Source organism: Fistularia commersonii, chromosome 2 (genome assembly GCF_037954325.1).
Source record: "Fistularia commersonii isolate RoL2024-O1a breed Wild chromosome 2, RoL_Fcom_v1.0, whole genome shotgun sequence".
In the NCBI taxonomy this organism is placed as follows: domain Eukaryota; kingdom Metazoa; phylum Chordata; class Actinopteri; order Syngnathiformes; family Fistulariidae; genus Fistularia; species Fistularia commersonii.
The window spans coordinates 11,425,272-11,443,644 of NC_141285.1; the positions used below are offsets into that span (position 1 = coordinate 11,425,272).

General features: G+C 40.1%; 1 protein-coding gene across 17 annotated transcripts in view; it reads left to right on the plus strand.

Annotated features, from left to right (window-relative positions):
• Positions 1–18,373, plus strand: part of tacc2 (transforming, acidic coiled-coil containing protein 2) — a 44,788-nt gene extending 26,415 nt beyond the window's left edge. For 6 of the 17 annotated variants that reach the window (XM_086167226.1, XM_086167192.1, XM_086167276.1 and 3 more), the window contains 17 exons: positions 4,761–4,867; positions 5,348–6,740; positions 6,918–6,953; positions 8,089–8,146; positions 8,246–8,447; positions 8,813–8,856; positions 8,945–9,054; positions 9,177–9,330; positions 9,643–9,789; positions 10,122–10,214; positions 13,379–13,519; positions 13,640–13,716; positions 14,939–14,982; positions 16,243–16,403; positions 16,509–16,615; positions 16,845–16,965; positions 17,064–18,373. In XM_086167226.1, the coding sequence (XP_086023352.1) occupies positions 4,761–4,867; positions 5,348–6,740; positions 6,918–6,953; positions 8,089–8,146; positions 8,246–8,447; positions 8,813–8,856; positions 8,945–9,054; positions 9,177–9,330; positions 9,643–9,789; positions 10,122–10,214; positions 13,379–13,519; positions 13,640–13,716; positions 14,939–14,982; positions 16,243–16,403; positions 16,509–16,615; positions 16,845–16,965; positions 17,064–17,129 (3,061 nt within the window). In that variant the 3' untranslated portion in view covers positions 17,130–18,373. The remainder of the gene's footprint in view (positions 1–4,760; positions 4,868–5,347; positions 6,741–6,917; positions 6,954–8,088; positions 8,147–8,245; positions 8,448–8,812; positions 8,857–8,944; positions 9,055–9,176; positions 9,331–9,642; positions 9,790–10,121; positions 10,215–13,378; positions 13,520–13,639; positions 13,717–14,938; positions 14,983–16,242; positions 16,404–16,508; positions 16,616–16,844; positions 16,966–17,063) is intronic. The other 11 variants (XM_086167200.1, XM_086167285.1, XM_086167307.1 and 8 more) reach the window with 8 other exon arrangements.

The following is an 18,373-nucleotide window of genomic DNA, read 5'->3' on the forward strand; positions in this document are numbered from 1 at the left end:
AAAATGTCAAAGATTTACCATGGAATGGTAACATGGATGCTTTTCAGCATGTGTAGGGATATGTACTTTATTTAAAGTAGCTTTTACAGCTTTTGTTTAACTCTCATGAATATTTCTTTATTCACTGTATGACTTTCATGCAAGGATTTGGTTTTGCAGAGTGATTTTTCATTGTGCTTTCCAACCCCTCATGAGCAACTTTCAAAGAAATGTTGTGGGTAGCAATATTTTTTAATGACATTTCATGCTGTTTGAGAAGCTAGAGCAAATACCTCTGAGATCTGTTTCCTTTATTTATCTTGACAAATTTTATTCCTCCATCATTCCTCAGTTCTTTGTAAGCTCTTTAGTCTGTGTTGTGCTTCAACATAAACAACTGATCATGTCATCATTTTTGCTTTTGTGATGCAAATAAGGATGAGGGGCACCGGAGCACATGCACATGTGCAACTGTGCTCTGAAGCCAATGTCGAGTATATATAGTGATTGCTGGATTAGGATTAGGCAGAGAACAGAAGATGCTGTTGGAAGGCCGGCATGTTTTTTTTATTCTCTGTGTGAAGGGGGACACGACGGCTGCAATGAGAGCAGGAGCTTGTGATGTTCAAGCTGAACACGTGCGAGGTTGGAGGAAAATAACTGAGTGGATGATGGAGCTAAGGCTGAGAAGACGAGAGACGTAGCAAGAGTGCTCCACTTTGCTATGTTTTATTTATATCTCAGACACGTTGCTGCACAGGGGAACAAGGACCTGTAGAGATGGGGTTGGGGAAATGGATGTGTGTATTGTAGGAGTCAATGTTTTATAGAAATCAACTTTCAACTTAAAACATATTTTAGAAAAACCGGTGGCGAAGACTTGGCTCCTTTTTCTATATTGCTCAGTAAGCAGTTCGGTGTTTCTTCATGTTTACAAAACATGGCTAAAGAGTAGACTTCATCACGCCTGATCTGGATGAACGGTATCTGGTCTGACCATCAAATTATTAGCTAATTTTAACCCCCATTTTTGCCACCGCTATTCGCTATGACTTGTTTTTAGGTGCCATGTGTCTAAACACAGTTTTAGCTTAAAATGAACAGGGCATTAGACTATTTGATTTGACAACCTTGAGGTTCCTTTGTTTTGACAGTGTGTTTCTAGGGCTCCGGGATACCTGGCTAAGATGCTGCTGCTCTTTGTGAATATCTTTTTAAAGGTCAGATGTGTTTCTCACAAGCATCAAGTGCACAGTAATACATCAGGATATTGACTTGTCTAAGGTTGTTTTCAGCATAATGGAGAACTGGTTATCCCCCTTCTTATTACAAAACTTGTACAAGTTTCTCTCCCCTCACCCATTGCATATATGGAGGAAATGACGAGGCTCTCGTCCAGCAGCAGGTACCAACGATATTTTGATTTTATAGATGCCTTTATTCATAAGCAGGTTGATGGTACAGGAGCTCCCTCTCTTGGCTACATCACATACATCAAGCTGTATTTACTGAATAACTTGCAACAGATATTGGTAACTCAAAAAAGGCAGGTCATTTATCCTGCATTTACATATCTGCAGTATTTATTTATAATAAGAATTTATTCTTTATTAATCTCCGTGGGGAAAGTCGTTCTCTGCAATTAAACCATCATGCATGAACCATGAGCAGTAGACATGCCGTCGACCAGTGCCAGGGGAGTGTTTAGGGGTTCAGCGTCTTGCTCAACAACACTTCAACACACTAGGAGGAGCTGGAAATCAAATCAGTTCCAAAGATGATTGTGCTACCTCCTGCGCTGTAACTGACTTAATTCATACTTTTCCACATCTATGACTGTCAATATTTTTCAAAACAAGATTTTAAGAGATATATGGTAATTTATCCATCTTCAAATTGCCTCAGTCATGCATGCATGATGAAGCTGGTAATGTTTTCCTTTATTTAGTTGATTTCAAGCCAACTTGTTAGCAGGAGCCACAAATAAACCAAATGATGGATGGTAGCCTACTGCCCATGGTTCATCCATGATGGGTTAACTGCAGAGAACGAATTTCCCCACGAGGGATTAATAAAAGATATACTGTTATTTAGAGATTTTTGACAGACATCATTTGGACCCCAGTGCAGCAAATCAGCTAATCACACTGCTGCTTAGAAATCAGTTGCAGGGAACCATTCATCCATTCATTCAACCTTCTCTTCGTTTGGTTTGAACAGCTTCCTAACAGCGCCTTGGCATCAATCAGGTTGATATATGTAACAGCATATTTTATATTTAATGCATATTAAAAGTACAGATGGGAGATGCTGGAACACAGCGTGATCTGACTCAGTTTCCCTTAAAACTGTTTTCCTTCCAGCACTGCAAAAGCTTTTTTAACAAGATGACTTGGATATAGCTGGAAGTGGAGACTCATTAAGTGGTTTGAAGTACCGCATTTCTAGAACTGCGGAGGTTCTGTCTCTGGGCAGACAGACATGTCAGCCTGTTAGGGCTGTAGAGGCTGCTAATATCTGCTGCTGTTTTAGTTGTTTTATGCTGCTTTACACTGATATCCTGCTCACCCACCCATTGCCTTTTCTCTTTCCATGTTTTGTCTGCTATCAGGGAGGGATAAAACAAAGGATGTGACTTAAATAAAATAAAAGATATCTTTATTTATCTTGTAAATTCAAAGCCGCCATTTATTTTAACCACCCCTCACCATGTTGTTATTTTATTTACATTGTAAGAATTTTAAGATAAATAAATGTAGCATAAGCCAAATGCTTTTATTTTGTTTTCATCAAATAATGCATTTCACAAATCTGTGTTGGCTAGGAAGCCCAGATGAACCTAGCCACGTTTTTATCACCACATTGGGACATATGGTGTTGCAACCTCCTGTTACCATGGCAACACCGTCCCTGCAGATTCATGAAAAATGTGATCTGCAAGGACATAAACTGAGTAATTAGCCCAAATACTATGTAATTTGATGATTCAGTATTCATTTTCATTGCTGCTGAAAAAAGCTGAGAGTAAAATTAAAAATGTGGGCTGCTGAAAAATATCCCAAAATAGATTTCTTGATTATTTTGTTTATAATTCTTACACTTTGCTTTTCTGATACTATGTGCGCCTTGGTGGTGGATGTTATTTTCTTAGTGAATGCATTCTCAGAGCTGTTTGTGTCACAGTCTGTCTTACCATCTGACATTAGGATCCTGCTTCCAAAGTGGATCCAAATAGATCTCCAGGCAAACTAGTCTTATCCTTCACAGAGATTAAGGATTTAGCTTCCTTCTGGGTGATTGATGATAAAAGGTTTAAGGCTCAAGTTAAATGTATACATCTTAAAATAAAATAAAATAAAATAAAATAAAATAAAATTCAAAATGCTTTTTTTCTGTAAAATAAAATAAATTCACTTTATGCACCATTTCAGTCAGGATCTGGTCATCAGTCTGCCTAGACTTTGAATAAAGTTGTGACCTGTTTATATTTGTCAGTAATTCCCATTTCTTACGCAGTGATTTTAATAATCTACCCAAGTACCCCTTGGAGAAATTAGATATATTTACGCCTAAATAGTGGCTTAAACTTTGGTAAAAGTTGATGAGGCTCTTAAACAGCAGCAGTAGCTCTTTTCGTGCATTTGATTTTTGTTGGCAATGGAAGGACTTTTCTTCTGTATGGGTACCACTTGGAGGTCTAAGAGAAAAAGAGAGAGGGAGGGGTTTAAAAAGACAGGGGAATGCTGAGTGAAGGGAAAGAGAGAGCAGGAGAGAGAGACAGTGACCCAAAGGCAAACACCGCTAGCCTATACAGTATGCTGGTGGTGGTCTCCTGCAGCCTGTCTCATTTATATTAGCAGACATCTTTTTCTGCTGGGGGGAGTAGAGGAGACGGATGGCTACAGAGGATAACCACAGCAAATTGGAAAAATAGTGCTGTACAAGAGAAGAAAAAGAAAGGAAGGTTAGACTCAAATAATCTGTTGAACAGATCTGTGTAAGAAGCTGTGGGCGTTTACCTGTGTGTGCGGCATTGTGGTGCGGAAGGTGTAGTCTGCAGGCAGCCATGGCAGTCAGTGCGTGGCAGGCTCTGTCTCCACTGCAGTGGGCTCGCTGGGGCTGGGATACACTGCTGGGAGGGGCAGCAGACAGTCCAGATACTGATCCAGCTTTGGGGCTCCTCCGGCGCCTCTCCTGGAGCTTGCGTCATGACAACATGATCAAGACAGCTGGGGAGCCAGTCAGACAGAGGTGAGACAGGATGGGATAATCATGCAGTCAGATTATTTGCTGGCGTTCATCAGAGCATGGAATCTGAGAGTCAGGTCATTTTTCATGCTTTCTTTGTACATACATCAAACATCCTACATACAGTATATATTGTGCATCTATTGAATAGGCAGTTTATGGTGTATTTGGTTTGTGGGCAATTAGTATCTTGCAGCATCTGTAAATTGTCCATGCCTGAATCCGTTTTCCCTTCAGTATCCCATGATTTATTTCATAGCGCGGATGCTTTTGGCTTTTGTCAACACAGTTTTTCACATATTAATTTGATGTGTTCATTCAACATGTGAGCCAAAACTGGAACCCATTTTATTTATGCAAAATCCAAATTACTAACCACGTTTGTATTTTTAGTATAGTACCTTACAGGCCATTTCCCTATTACTGTTCTGTGATGTCACTGTCAGAAAACCTACTATGAGTTATTAGTTCAAATAATAGAATCATCCAGAAACAGCATTGACTGAGTGTGCTCTTATATTTGTTTTTCATAGGAGCTCAGACTCCGATGGAACATTTGAAACCCCTGAATCCACAACTCCAGTAAAGACTGTTTCTCCTACGAACACCCAAATCCAACCTTTGAAGCCTGATTTTGAAGGTACTGTAAGAGAATTATTCACAAATGTGTACAGAGCTCTGGTACAGTATGACGCTTATATACCCAATTTAGAACTTGTGAGATAGAGAAAAGAATAAAGTCTCGTTGCACCATCTACTGGAATAAAGTAGAACTACATCAGTCCTGCTTACGCTGATGACAAGTTTTTCCAATCTAAGTAGATAAGGTGTCGACATATCTTTAAGAGATCGATCTAGCTCTTTTAGTCATGTTGTTATTTTTCACAGCAGTCCGTCAGTGTCTTACTTACCTTTCGGATATTCATCTGAACAAGTCAAAATACACCTGCAAAATTATTGCCATACTGTCCTCAGTACACCTGCCCCATGTGTACTTTGACCTTACAACTCGATTGATATTTAAAATGAGCTACAACAGATCTAACTGTCGGATTTTTTTTTTCCTGTAGCTGTAGATAAGATAAGCATGTCTGCCTTCTCTCTCCATCTGTTGAAACAGCAGACATCTCAGTTGGTGATCCTGCATCTGATCCAGCCCAATCTTCCCAAGGCATCGTTTTTGACGAAAACAAGCCCATTGCAGCCAGCGGCACATACAACTTTGAACTGTTTTCTCCAGAGTTACCAGGTCATCCTCTTACTCGTTCCGTCAGCCTACAAGGAGAAGAACTAGATAGTTCTAGTCTGTTGGATGGACCATCAAAAGGTTTTCGTACACATTCTGAATCCTTCAGCATAGGCACTGAGAGCGCACCAGGAACCCTCCGTCGACCCAAGAAGGTCCGTCCTGGATCAGTGAAGAAGAAACCTCTGCTCAGACAGAACTCCAACCCAGAGAGCACTAGGTCAACATCATCCAGCAGCACCCCAGAAATCAGTAAGCGATCAAAACCTCCGACAGCCAACCCTATCCAGACTCAGGAAGAAGCACTGGGAGGATCTTCAACCCCAAGCCCTGGAGGTACCCTTCGCAGAACTACAAAGATTCGTGTAGAGACTCCTCCTCCACTGCCCGAGGAGTCTAATCATACCAGCCAAGAGGAGAATATTGTTGTCTCAGACTTAACCTTATGCCAAGAGGAGGTGCCTCTTCGTGGAAGTCCAACAGGCAAAGACGACTTCCCTCCTACCGCCGCCTACAAATGGGATCCAGATAATTTTGAGAACATTGACCCTTTCAACACGGGTGGTAGTAAAATTGCCAACTCCCCTGTCCTGGGTCGCAAAAGTCCCCTATGTGCCCCCTCTGCTACCCCACCAGACCGTCTGCTCGTACCTGCTGTGAAACAACATTCAACCACTCCCCCAGCAACCCCTGAAGAGCCAATAACCAATCCAGAGGAGCAACCTATATTACCTAAACGTCAGTCAGTAAGGCTAGAGTTTGACTACTCTGAAGAGAACAGTGAGACAGCACACCCAGGCTCTCCCCCACCTAAGAAAGTAGGCAAAAAGCCAGGTGCCAAAATGCCTCTGAGGAAGCCAAAGCTGGGGCTGAAGAAGGCACCGCCAGCACAGGCCGAGCAGCTGGACGACAACTCTCCAGCCGTCCTCAACAGCAATGAGGATGAAATCTTTGTCCCACAAGGATCTTATAACTTTGAACCAGATAAGTGGGATGATCCAAATTTTAACCCATTTTCTACTAAAAAAGGCATTGCCAATTCTCCCAAACTACCCAGACCTTATAACTTTGACCCAAATAATTTCAATGACTCTATTGACCCTTTCAAGTCCTGTAATAAGCTGGCTAACTTACCTCCTAAGGCCTCTTCTTCCTTTGAATTATCATCGAATGACTGTAATGTTGAAAATGACAATGATAACATTGCGGATCTGGAAGACCAAAATCAGAACAAACCTTCAAAGAAGAAGAAAACTCCTCTAAAATCGTAAGTTCATGAAGGCGTTGCAGAGTAATTTAGATTCCACTGTAGACGTGTTGGAATGTCTGTGTCTGTGGGATTTCTTGGTATGTCTGTCTTTGAATGTGACTTGCCTGTTTATTATGCCAGCATCCTCTGTCTGTCTCTCTGTCACCTGTATCTGTGTATTCTCATATGTCACAGGAAGTCCAGGGGTGTGTCCTCTCTATGTTGTCTGTTGTAAGTACAGGGACAAAGCAAATGTATAATTTTAGACCCTTAATTTCATGTGGCTCCTTGCAAACCAGCATGTTACCTTGTTGGCTGTCCTTCCCTTTTTCTATTAACAGAAACATAACAGACATATTTTTATCTCACCATGGATCAAAAAACACAAGGCTGTGAAATTATTATACTCATAGGAAGAATAAAATGAAACACATCATGCATTGTATGCATTAAGTTCCTTTTAAAACTTTACTGGCTCAATCTTAACATTTTCACTGTATTGCTTGTACATGACGGCATCATATGTTTTTCTTCGTGTAAGTAAGACAAATATACCCTCTAAATACATTACAAAATAATGTTAAAATAGAAATAAAAAAACAGGAATTGTTTTGCAATCAAAAAGTACAAGCTTAAACCCAACACTCTACGGTAGCATTTTATTAACATTCTTGGCATTACTGCCTTTGTCTTCATAATAATCAGTTTCTTGTTGGTAGCAGGTTCTAATTAACTTAATTTCTTTGTTTATTTAAGTTTTAGAATACCAAGTACAGTATTCCTGTAACATACTAGCCAACCTGTCCAGAATCAGTGTGTGACAAACAAGGAGCGCCCCCTTGTGTTCATTGATAGCCAGTAGCAGCAAAATAAAACTACCCGAACATGTTGTCATCATGAATCATCAGTGTGTTAATATTCTCTAGTTGGCATAAATAATCATATGTATATTAATGCTTATGCAATAACCAAAGCAAACCAAAGTAATAACCTTCCAAATCATTTGATATATCAATGTCCTTCTACTCAACTAATGTTCTACCTGAACAAATATTTTCTAATTTTGGATATATGTTATTTATACATTTTGTTACAAATTATCACAAGATTCATATATTTAGATTATATATTTCTTTCATCACTTCTCCTGGCCATAAAATGAAATCATTTCAATGTGTATCCATTTCAGCCAGATGTAGGCCACAGTTTGTTGCATTGTTACACATGAAATGTTCCTTTGTCAAGTAATACACATATTTGAAATAGCAACTATAGCGTACAGATTATATAGTGTCGAGGGTGGTCTATGAGATATCTCTCCTAAAGTATTGGCTGTTGATATTGATAATTTGTTTATTTGTGTTAGTAACACTTTCAGAGTGAAGAGGTCACCAAAGAAATCATCGTTGTCAGACCCGTCCCAGGTACCCATTGCATTTTCATATCCGTACATATCCGACTGTTTGGACTATGTGTGTGTGGACTTCATAAAAGTCTTTCCTAACTCTCATATGGTGTTACAGGATTCTGCAGATGAACCTTCATCCCTTCATCAACAAGATGACCACGCCACAGATGAAGAGAAGCTAGCCTCTTCCACCAGTCACAAATGGACGACCTTGCATGATACAGATGTAGATTTGAGCTTAGACCAACAAGATTTCCCACAACCATCTGATCTTACATCGTTTGTGAATGAGAGCAGTCTCCCTCTTCAAACTTCAGGTGAGGCTCGCTGTCTTACTCTATGTATTTCCTCAGATACAAGTGATCAACAAACTAGAGATCGAATCACTCAACAGGCCGGCTGCTCTCAAAGGAAGTTCAAAATTATATATAGTATTATCCATAGTATTGTTGTACAAATAACACCATAATAAGCCTGTCAGCTATCACAGTTCTCTGCTGCTCTTTGACCTAGAGAAAAGTGACTGTTAGGCTCAACCTGTCTGTGTTAGAGTTGAAAGAGAGATCATAAGTCCTGTATCAGTATTTGAGCCCATCACTCCCAAACTAAACACTCTATTGTATGTTTTTATAAATCTTTTTCAGCATCTAAATCTTTTTATCTCTCTCTATGTCATTGCAAGATTATGAAATTGAATACATGGAGAAAATTGGGACTGCTTCACCTGTAAGTATCAAAAGATGTTGGTGTGTGTGTGTGTATGTAATTTAAACGCACAAATGATCAATAACAAACCCTCAAATTATACTTGTAGCCACTGCCAGTGAAGAAGCCATCGCTTTACCTAAAGTTGGACTCAGTATCTGATGGTTTTACCAAGAACACATGTGTGCGTGGATCTGAGCCCACCTCCCCCTGCACAGGGTAAAATACATTCTACTATACTATTTTCATGTGCATTATTGATGTTCATATTGTATCCAGGATTTGTATATTTGATCTTAAATATAATACAATCTTGCCCTTATTACCTGCCTTACCCAAAGGAGTTTTGAGGAGATGGAGGCCCAGATAACAGCGGGCATGAAGACACCGGTTTTGAGCTCCCGGCCTGGTCCAGAGGGCTCTGCTGGGGAAAAAGGCAGAAAGAGAGAAAGTGAGGCACTAAGTCGAACACAAAGCATAGAGAGGGACGAGCAGGTGAGTCAAACAAGGATACCTGTTAAGGGGTGATAAACACAGTCAAAGCATGTAGCTACGTCATTATGTACATTTTTTATCATTATTGTTTTATGTGCTTTTTGCCATCATTATTGTATTCCATTATTACATAATTGGTTCAATTTAATTCTCATATTCTCATCTGATAACAAATGGCCTGACAGCCCAACTAAATTTAGCTTGAACTCTGTAACTGAGCTCCCAATACTGCCATTCAGCATTCCCTCACCTAGCCATGCTTACCCTTCCCTCCTCCCTGCCCTCTCCTTACTCCTCCTGGTGCCCCCATAGCCCCCTAGCCAGGGCCCAGTGGAGGCCCCTGTTCCAGCCTTGACCAAACCCCTGTTAGACAGGCTGTCTGAATGTGATGACCCTGTGCAGTACCTGGAGCCTGACCTCGCTGAGACCAACCCCACCGCGTTCGCCCAAAAACTACAGGTTTGTTGACAAACCACACATGGCCTGTTTTGATAAACGTCCCTGGCTTTGTGTCAGGTACCCTGATTTGTGATTTTGATGGGACAAGTCTGAATGGTAAATCGGGCCTATTGGTTTCTTTCATTATCAGTCCTCTTGTGTTAGGTGCTGATTTTACGCTTATTTTGTGGAATAGATTGATGGTGAGTGAATCTAGGAAGCAGCAATTGTGTGTAATCAACTCAAGTTTACATATACTTTTCCTCTGCTCTCTCATCCTTGGGCCGCAAACCCCATCCCAACATATATTGTCCCCATCCCCTGTCCCAACTCCCCCCGTTTGTGCGGCCCAGGAGGAGCTGGTGCTTGCTGCCCTGAGGATAGAGGCTCTGCAAGTAGCCAAAAACATCTCCCAGTGCCCCTCCCTCTCCACTGTAAGCCCCCAGGTACTGCGCTGTTTCAGCCTGCACCTGTTGTATGAGTGTGTGTGCGATTGTGAGCTCTCAAAAGAGAGGATGCATTTTGACTGAATGATTTCAGACAAGCAGGTGTGTGCAAAGGTGCGTGGATGCATGAGTAGTTCTCAGCCTGCCTATCCCTTCCCTTTGAACCCATGGCCTTACAAACATGGTGGCCGCACCACCACATTGTCAGCCGTCACCTATCCAGTCACCTCATTCAAAATTTCTAACATGGCTTAATCTGTCTGGCCCTGGCCCCTACAAGCAGCAAATCCTACATGTTGACCCCTGAGGAACGGAGTGCTGTGCTTTCTCAGTGTCTCGCCTTTATTATGCATGTTGGGCAACATGCATGTTGCCTGTTCATTAGAGGCTTACATGACCATAAATGTGACTGGGAGTTTCATACAATAGAGAATAGCAGCAGCTTAGGGCGTCAGTGAGCATCCCTGTCCCAGATGTATCTGTTGATTTGGAAATTATGCCAAATCCCAGTCACATTCATTGTTTTGTGATTTAGTCCTCCACAGAAACTAAAATCACTAACAGTCATATCTGGAAAGTGTTACTTTCAGGTCTAGAATTTCAAGGTAAAGCCCTTTTTTTTCAGATGCAGTTTTTGTGCTGAAGCAGCCCATGAATAAGACAGCATTTACTTGTCTGACAGAAGACGGTCACTTTTGGAGCTTCAGTTAAAGCTCGGTGGAAAATTCCGCAGGTGGTTCGTGGCCCTTTATCCATGTCTCATGTAGTGTTCCCACACATTTCACAGTTGCGTCTAAAGAAACCCAGCACTCGGCGATGGAACATTAATGGTTCACCCTTACTCAAAGTAAGACGAACATCATATCCCTTAGTTCTCTGACCCAATGATCCCCAAATAGAGTGAAGTCACTGCAGTGTTAGAACTAGTTTATGGAGTTCCTTTCATTAGATTGGCTCTATTTATCTGCAGGTGTTGAAATAAAACAATGCTTATGAGGTTTTCACGTTGACTGTCACTTTCAAATGTCTTCATTGCATACTGCAAGATAAATAGTTATCCCTTTTAGTTTTCTTTGAGTACACACATGCTAGCATAGCTGTCTCTTCTCTTTTATTTGCTGTTTCCTTCCTTGGAGCATGTTTCTGTAGTTGTAGACCTGGAATAACTTCTTTTTTTTTCTAGTTTGTGACAAATAAACCAAGGGTGCTTTACACAGTATTTTTCCATTTGATTTAGTCTCGTTCAAACTCTTGCTCCTCCTTCTTCGTCAGTGTTATTCATGCCTCGTTTCTATTTATTCAATTTGTCTTATGGTGTTTTTATGTTAAATGGGACAAAGACACTATATTAACCATAATTCTACATTAATGATTTCTTTGGTCTCATAAGGTTTATGGTAATTTGTGATATATTAATCATATGACATTTGATAGTTTAGTTTTTTTCCTTTCTTTTATAAAGCTGTTCTATTTCAAGTCTATAAATCCAATTTCGCTTAAAGCTGAAGTCTATGGTTGGACAAACGTGACATTATAAGGACTCGAATCCTTATCTCCATTGGAATAATGAAGTGAATGCATCAACCAGACCAAACACTTCACTCTCTTTCCTGTGTATTTGTTGGAATCGGTCATCCTTCCCCTGTGTGCCCTTACGTTTTCATCAAATCCCCTCGTAATCTGTCTGAGCTTGGACAGCTAAATCTTTCACTGAACTAACTGATTTTTTGAGGGTCAAAGGTATCTTAGAACAAAGAGATTTGTGCATTTTTAAACCAGTGCTGGTATGGGAGTTGGTATTGGATCTTTTGTCATAGTTAGCAATAGGATCATTTTATGATCTGGTTTGTATCATCTCACCGTTTACTGTTTTTTGGCTCAAACTATTTGTAATGTCTTGTACTTGTGTTACTTAACGAATAATCAGCACTTGGGCAAGATAAGTTCTTTGTATTGCAGCGTGCATTTTCATAAGACTAACAGTATGTCCCATGCTACCCAGTCTGCTAATTCTCTCCCTCCTATCACATACAGTGGGGAGAACAAGTATTTGATACACTGTTGATTTTTCAGCTTTTCCCACTTACAAAGAATGAAGAGGTCTGTAATTTTTATCATCGGTACTCTTCAACCAAGAGTGACAGAATTTAAAACAAAAATCCTGAAAATTCCATTGTATGATTTATGTAATTCATTTGCTTTTTATTGTATGACATGAGTATTTGATACATCAGGAAAACATAACTTCATATTTGGTACAGAAACCGTTGTTGGCCAGGTTTGCACACACTGCGGCGGGGATTTTGGCTCATCTTGAACCTCTTCCATTTGCTAATAATTGTGCCAACAGTATGTGCCTTCTCACCAAGCTGCTTGCGTATTGTCCCCTAGCCCATCTCAGCCTTGTGCAGGTCTACAATTTTATCCCTGATGTCTTTACACAGCTCTCTGGTCTTGGCCATTGTGGAGAAGTTGGAGTTTGTTTGTGTGTGTGGACAAATGTCTTTTATTCAGGTAAGGAGTTCAAACTGGTGTAGTTAATACAGGTGATGAGTGGAAAACAGGAGGACATCTTAAAGAAGAACTAATAGGTCTGTGAGAGCCGGAATTCTTATCGGATGTCATGCAATAAAAAGCAAATTGATTATTTATAAATCGTACAATGTGATTTTCTGGATTTTTGTTTTAGATTCCATCTCTCACAGTTGAAGAGTAGTTAGGATAAAAATTACAGACCTCTATATGCTTTGTAAGTGGGAAAAGGTGAAAAATTAGCAGTGTATCAAATACTTGTTCTTCCCACTGTATATGATGCAGTTTTGCTGCCCTCATCCCTCTTTGCCCTGCTTGGATCCAATCACAAATAAGCCAAAATAAGTTGGTGGTCGCAGCCACTCAGCAGGGGGGAAGCACCAGCCAATCACTTGAAGGCTATGAAGACTATTCCATCCAATCATTTGTCAGCTGTCTTCAGAGCATCATTCGCCCACTGCATTTACATATTGATTTTTCTGTTGGTACATTTTGATATACTATGGTACTGCCTTGCGGTTTGGTTCAGGAATCCTGTTACAGATGTTGTTTGTGAGTCCAAGGGTAATGGTGTCATTCTGGATATTATGTTGTCTTTCCTCTCACTCCTCTCATTTGGTTCCTGGAAGCAGCACAGAGACGTGACATCGCCAGTAGAGAGCCTTGTGTCCAAGAGCTCACTTTATGCCAGAACCACTAACAATTACATAGACGGGGAGAGTCCCCATCTTCCTAAAGATCTAGACCACTCACTTGGAATTGCAAGAGAAGAGGTATGCAAATATATCTTTTATTCTGTAAGTCAGACATATTGTGGTGTTGTGTGGCCTTTGTGTTGGTCAATAAAAAAAGACACACGTTTGCATTGATTAATAACATGTTGCCATCTTTAGATTGTAACTAAAGAGAAGGAGGTGCTGGAGTGGCAGAGGAAGTATGAGGACAGTAGACAAGAAGTGGTGGAGATGCAGTAAGACCACACACACACACACACACACACACACACACACACACACACACACACATACACAATGATCTTATCATACTAATATACTTATAAATGTTACAATTTTAGTATTTGCATTTTTTCAATTTGAAAAAACACAGACAAACCCAAAGAAAAGAATTTAAATTGTTGAGACATTACCAAAAAATGTTACTGAAAAATCAACATCCAAATCAGACAGAAATTCTGAATCAGCAACAAATTTAATAAAATCATTAAAAATATTCTCTGAAAATCAGTACAAGATTTTTACTAAAATGTTTGAAAATGAAGTCATTCACAACTAAAGTTAAAAATATTTGTATTTATATTTGTACCACTCAACTATTGGGCATGATAGGGGGGTCATGAGTCTCCCTTAGTTTGTGCTGAACACAGCCAACACAGCCCACAACTTCTGTAAAACAGTAATATCACAAAGCTAAATATTTTGTTTACTTACTCCACCTATTATCACCATTTAACCTTTTAAATGGTTTACCTGCCTGAAACTGTCATTCAAAAAACTTAACTAAAGCCAGTTAAAGCGGTACATATCCCCTGCACCAATAAATTAGCAATGATGGAAAGTTAAGATTGGTTGATAAATACAAAAGCTTCAGAGTGTGAGGAGCTACTTTGGCCTATTAGGTATATTTTGATTAATATATTGAGTACAACACCCAGCTGTTTAAAATTGGTAGAATGCTATGATTAATTAAGTAACCAAATATTTACAGGCACAAATGCACAATCTTTTTTTTATGCAGAGGCTTGGGGAGGTAGGTGAACACGCAGCACTAAAACCTTGCTCCCTGTAAGTAGGCAGTGTGTGTGTCCAGCTGGCCACCAGTTAGTATGGATAAGGAAGGGCTTAATTCATTTGACTGATTGGTTTTAGGCTAAGGAGGGGCTAAGAGGCTAAGGGGAGGCATGGCTAATCAATCCTCTTACCTCTGTCAACCTGCTTTTCCCTAAACCAGGCCTCATATTGACACAGAAACACTGAACTGTTAGAGTTGTCTTTTATAAGAGAGAAATAGGCAAGAGTCACCAGCCTGTTCCCCTCTGAATGTCAACCGTGTTTTTAATGACATCTTTTTAATTCAAATTTCCTTGAAAAGACAGTCTGGTTTGCAAACACAAACCCCATTTGCATGAGAAACATGAAGTGCAGAGACTAAAATGCAAATTTTGTCTTTCATAGGAGAATTGTAGCTGAGTATGAGAAGACGATTGCACAGATGATAGGTGAGTTAAAAAAAGGTTTTCAGTGGTTACAGAGAACCACGCTGTGAAACCAAACCCCTTTTTCAATATACTTTTATTTTAATGATTCTTGTTTTTATTTGCAAACTGGAGTATAATCAACAGAGTCTAAAACTAAATCCATTACCACTGGTTTTAGGAGTCTTTATTCATCCATACAAGCATTGATATGTTCTTTTTGCCCTGCTTCACTTGAGAGAAATTAATTCTGCTGCATCAGAAGGGAGCGGTGCTCACTTTTTCACATACTCACCCTTGTACTTATGTAGTTGCCCCTAAAGGTCCACTCGCTGCACTAATTTTGTTCTCACTTACATCGTCTCTGTAACATCTGGACATGACAGAAAATGGATTTTGCTGCTATGTTGTTTCATTTTGTATTCTCATTAAAGCACACAAAAAAGAATGACCTGTCTCTGCTTGAGTCTAACACTCGGCTCTTTCACATGCCTTGCCCTCCCAGCTTGATTTAACACGGTCCCTTTTTTTCTGTTCTGCTCTCATCTTTGCCCCTTTCTTTGATAACCCTGACAGGCATGCCAGGTGAGTATCGTGCACTTGTCCTTCACTTGTTCGTGTCAACTCACATTTCTCCACCAGTCTATCAGACAGGGGAGCGGGCGTGCTCACTCTTCCCCATTTTGAGTGACATTTGCCTGTTGTTTTGAGTCTTGTCCTGTATGTTGAGACATTGTTTCTTATACTTTTGGGGGGTTAACCACTTTTAGCTTTTTCTCTGGAGATGCCCTTTATGAAATTGTCAAACCTTGGAAATAAAAAATTTATAGGATGTCCTCTCAAACCATCTGACTACACTTTGTTTTGTTGTGGTTCTGTACTTAATTGTGGAAGTCATTCATGTAGAATTAGTGAGATAAGCAAGTTAGCCATCTAAGCTGGTGACAGGAAAGGAAAGGGAATCCTGTGAATGGTGATGTCTTGGCAGAGCTGTGTGATTTGATACTAAAGGGTGTAAAAGCCACTCAAATCAACCCGGTTACTATTTCTGTCTCTGTAGTCCAATGGTAAATTTCCCATTGTTCTGTTTTTTGTTTGCATGCTTCATTAGCCTATCACTGATAAAGCTTAAACCATTACTAAAGTGTCATGTGGCGAAGAATTAATACTTAAACTCACTCTCAAATTCTAAGTGTTCAACAAAAACAGTATGATCCCATTGCCCTTGACTTTTTATTTTGTAGAATTATTATCTGAGTCATGCTGCCTCTGTGTGTTTGTCAGAGGATGACCAGAAAGAGAAGTCTCTCTCCCACCACACCATTCAGCAGTTGATCTTGGAAAAGGACCAAGCCTTAGCTGACCTCAACTCCGTAGAAAAATCTCTTGCTGATCTCTTCCGACGTTATGAGAAGATGAAAGATGTGCTGGAGGGTTTTCGTAAGGTGAAGAAATATTCAGAACTTATGGATAATTGCAATATAGCTGGCCATGTAAGTCATCTTTACAACTCTTGTGGTGAGTAATTTAAGCATTTTCTTTGTGTGCAGAATGAAGACGTGTTGAAGAAATGTGCTCAGGAGTACCTTTCCAGAGTCCGTAAGGAGGAGCAACGCTATCAAGCCCTGAAAATTCATGCAGAGGAGAAACTTGATCGGTGAGTCACTTGTTCATCTTCCCTAGAACAAAACACTACATTTAATAACGACACAATGACTCAAGACTCAGTATTGCATGTTAATCAGAAAGTATGTACATTAGTAATGAGAATCTTGAATCGATGCAGGTGTGTCAAACCATCTCCTTTCAACATTGTGTCTCAACATAGTCAAAAAATCTGTATGGTTGTATAGGTGTGATTTCCTTCTTTACTTGTCCGTCTCCAGGGCCAACACAGAGATAGCTCAAGTGCGAGCAAAGGCCAAACAGGAGCAGGCAGCGTACCAGGCCAGTGTAAGGAAAGAACAGATGAAGGTGGAATCTCTGGAGCGCACGTTGGAACAGAAGGTCTGTCACAATACTAAGAAAAAAAGGCCTTTTGATGTTGTGCCAGTGATTTTTTTTCTTTAAATAAACAGAAGTCATATTCATTATTGTTTTTCCAGAACAAAGAGATTGAGGAGCTGACAAAGATCTGTGATGAGCTGATTGCCAAGATGGGAAAGAGTTAGCAGCCACACATCAACCAGGTCAAAATTAAGCCTGCAAGAAATAAAGACAGAAATATAATATATTCTTCTCTTCCAAAGACTCAGCAGCATTTAAGACTGAAATGTCTTCGGTTTTGAATACCTTATTACCTACTGACTCTGTGTGTTCAGATCCAAGGGAATGGCCTCCTCTTGATAACTTTGTAAATTTTGATGTGCCAGTGTATTGTATCTAGGTCTGGTTTAAAGTTTTCAAAAAAGTTGAATATTATTAGGGTGCGTGTGTGTGTGTGTGTGTGTGTGTGTGTGTGTGTGCGTGTGTGCGTGTTTGTGTGCGGGTGCGTGTGAGTATGGGAGAGAGAGAGAGACAGAGAGAGATAGAGATAGAGTGGAATGCTTGATATTGCCATGACAGCCACTGAGGGAGAAGACTGTTTACCCACTCCTGTTGATGTCGCCTCCTAATTCGAGAGAATGATATCCTGTAAAAGAGCACCAGACACTGCATAGATAAAACAATTTAAACTATGACCACAGATAATTGCATGAGCGAGAGAATGGAAAAAAAATGTTTTGTCGATGTATATAATTGTGGGAAATTCAGAGAATTAAAAAATTCATTTTATATGCCTGCTGTGTAAACCACACAGGGACCGTGTTGTTCATCTCGCTGATCGATAGATATTCTGCTTCCCTGCTGTATTCTTGTAGATATTTGTCAAACCTGTTGCGTTCTTGATCAAATCATCTGAGTTTTTTTTTTTCCTTTCTTTTTTTATTTTTCTTTTGATAAAAACAAAACTAAGGAGACACGGTGGCGCAGTGGTTAGAGCCTGGTTCGATTCTGACAAGCGTTTGCTTGTCCCGAATGATTGAGTGATATACTGACACTGTATAGACACTGTATATATACAGTGTCTGTATATATGTGGCCCTGTGATTGGCTGACAACATGTCCAGGGTGTACCCTGCCTCGCACTCGATGACAGCTGGGATAGGCTCTAGTATCCCCTGCGGCCCTGAGTGCAGGATAAGCGGCAGACGATGGATGGATGGATGAAAAACAAAACTAATTGTGACTGTGTTCAGTTGTGACCATAGGAGTAAGTTCATTTTGGATAGGCATGTCCCAGTCCTGCTATGGTTGTTGTGTCACACTGAGAAGAAAAGAACAAAAATGGAAAAAAAAAAAAAAAAACTTGTCTGCACAGCTACTGTACAACATCTGCTTATAAAGTGCAATAAAAGATGGCAATACAAAATAA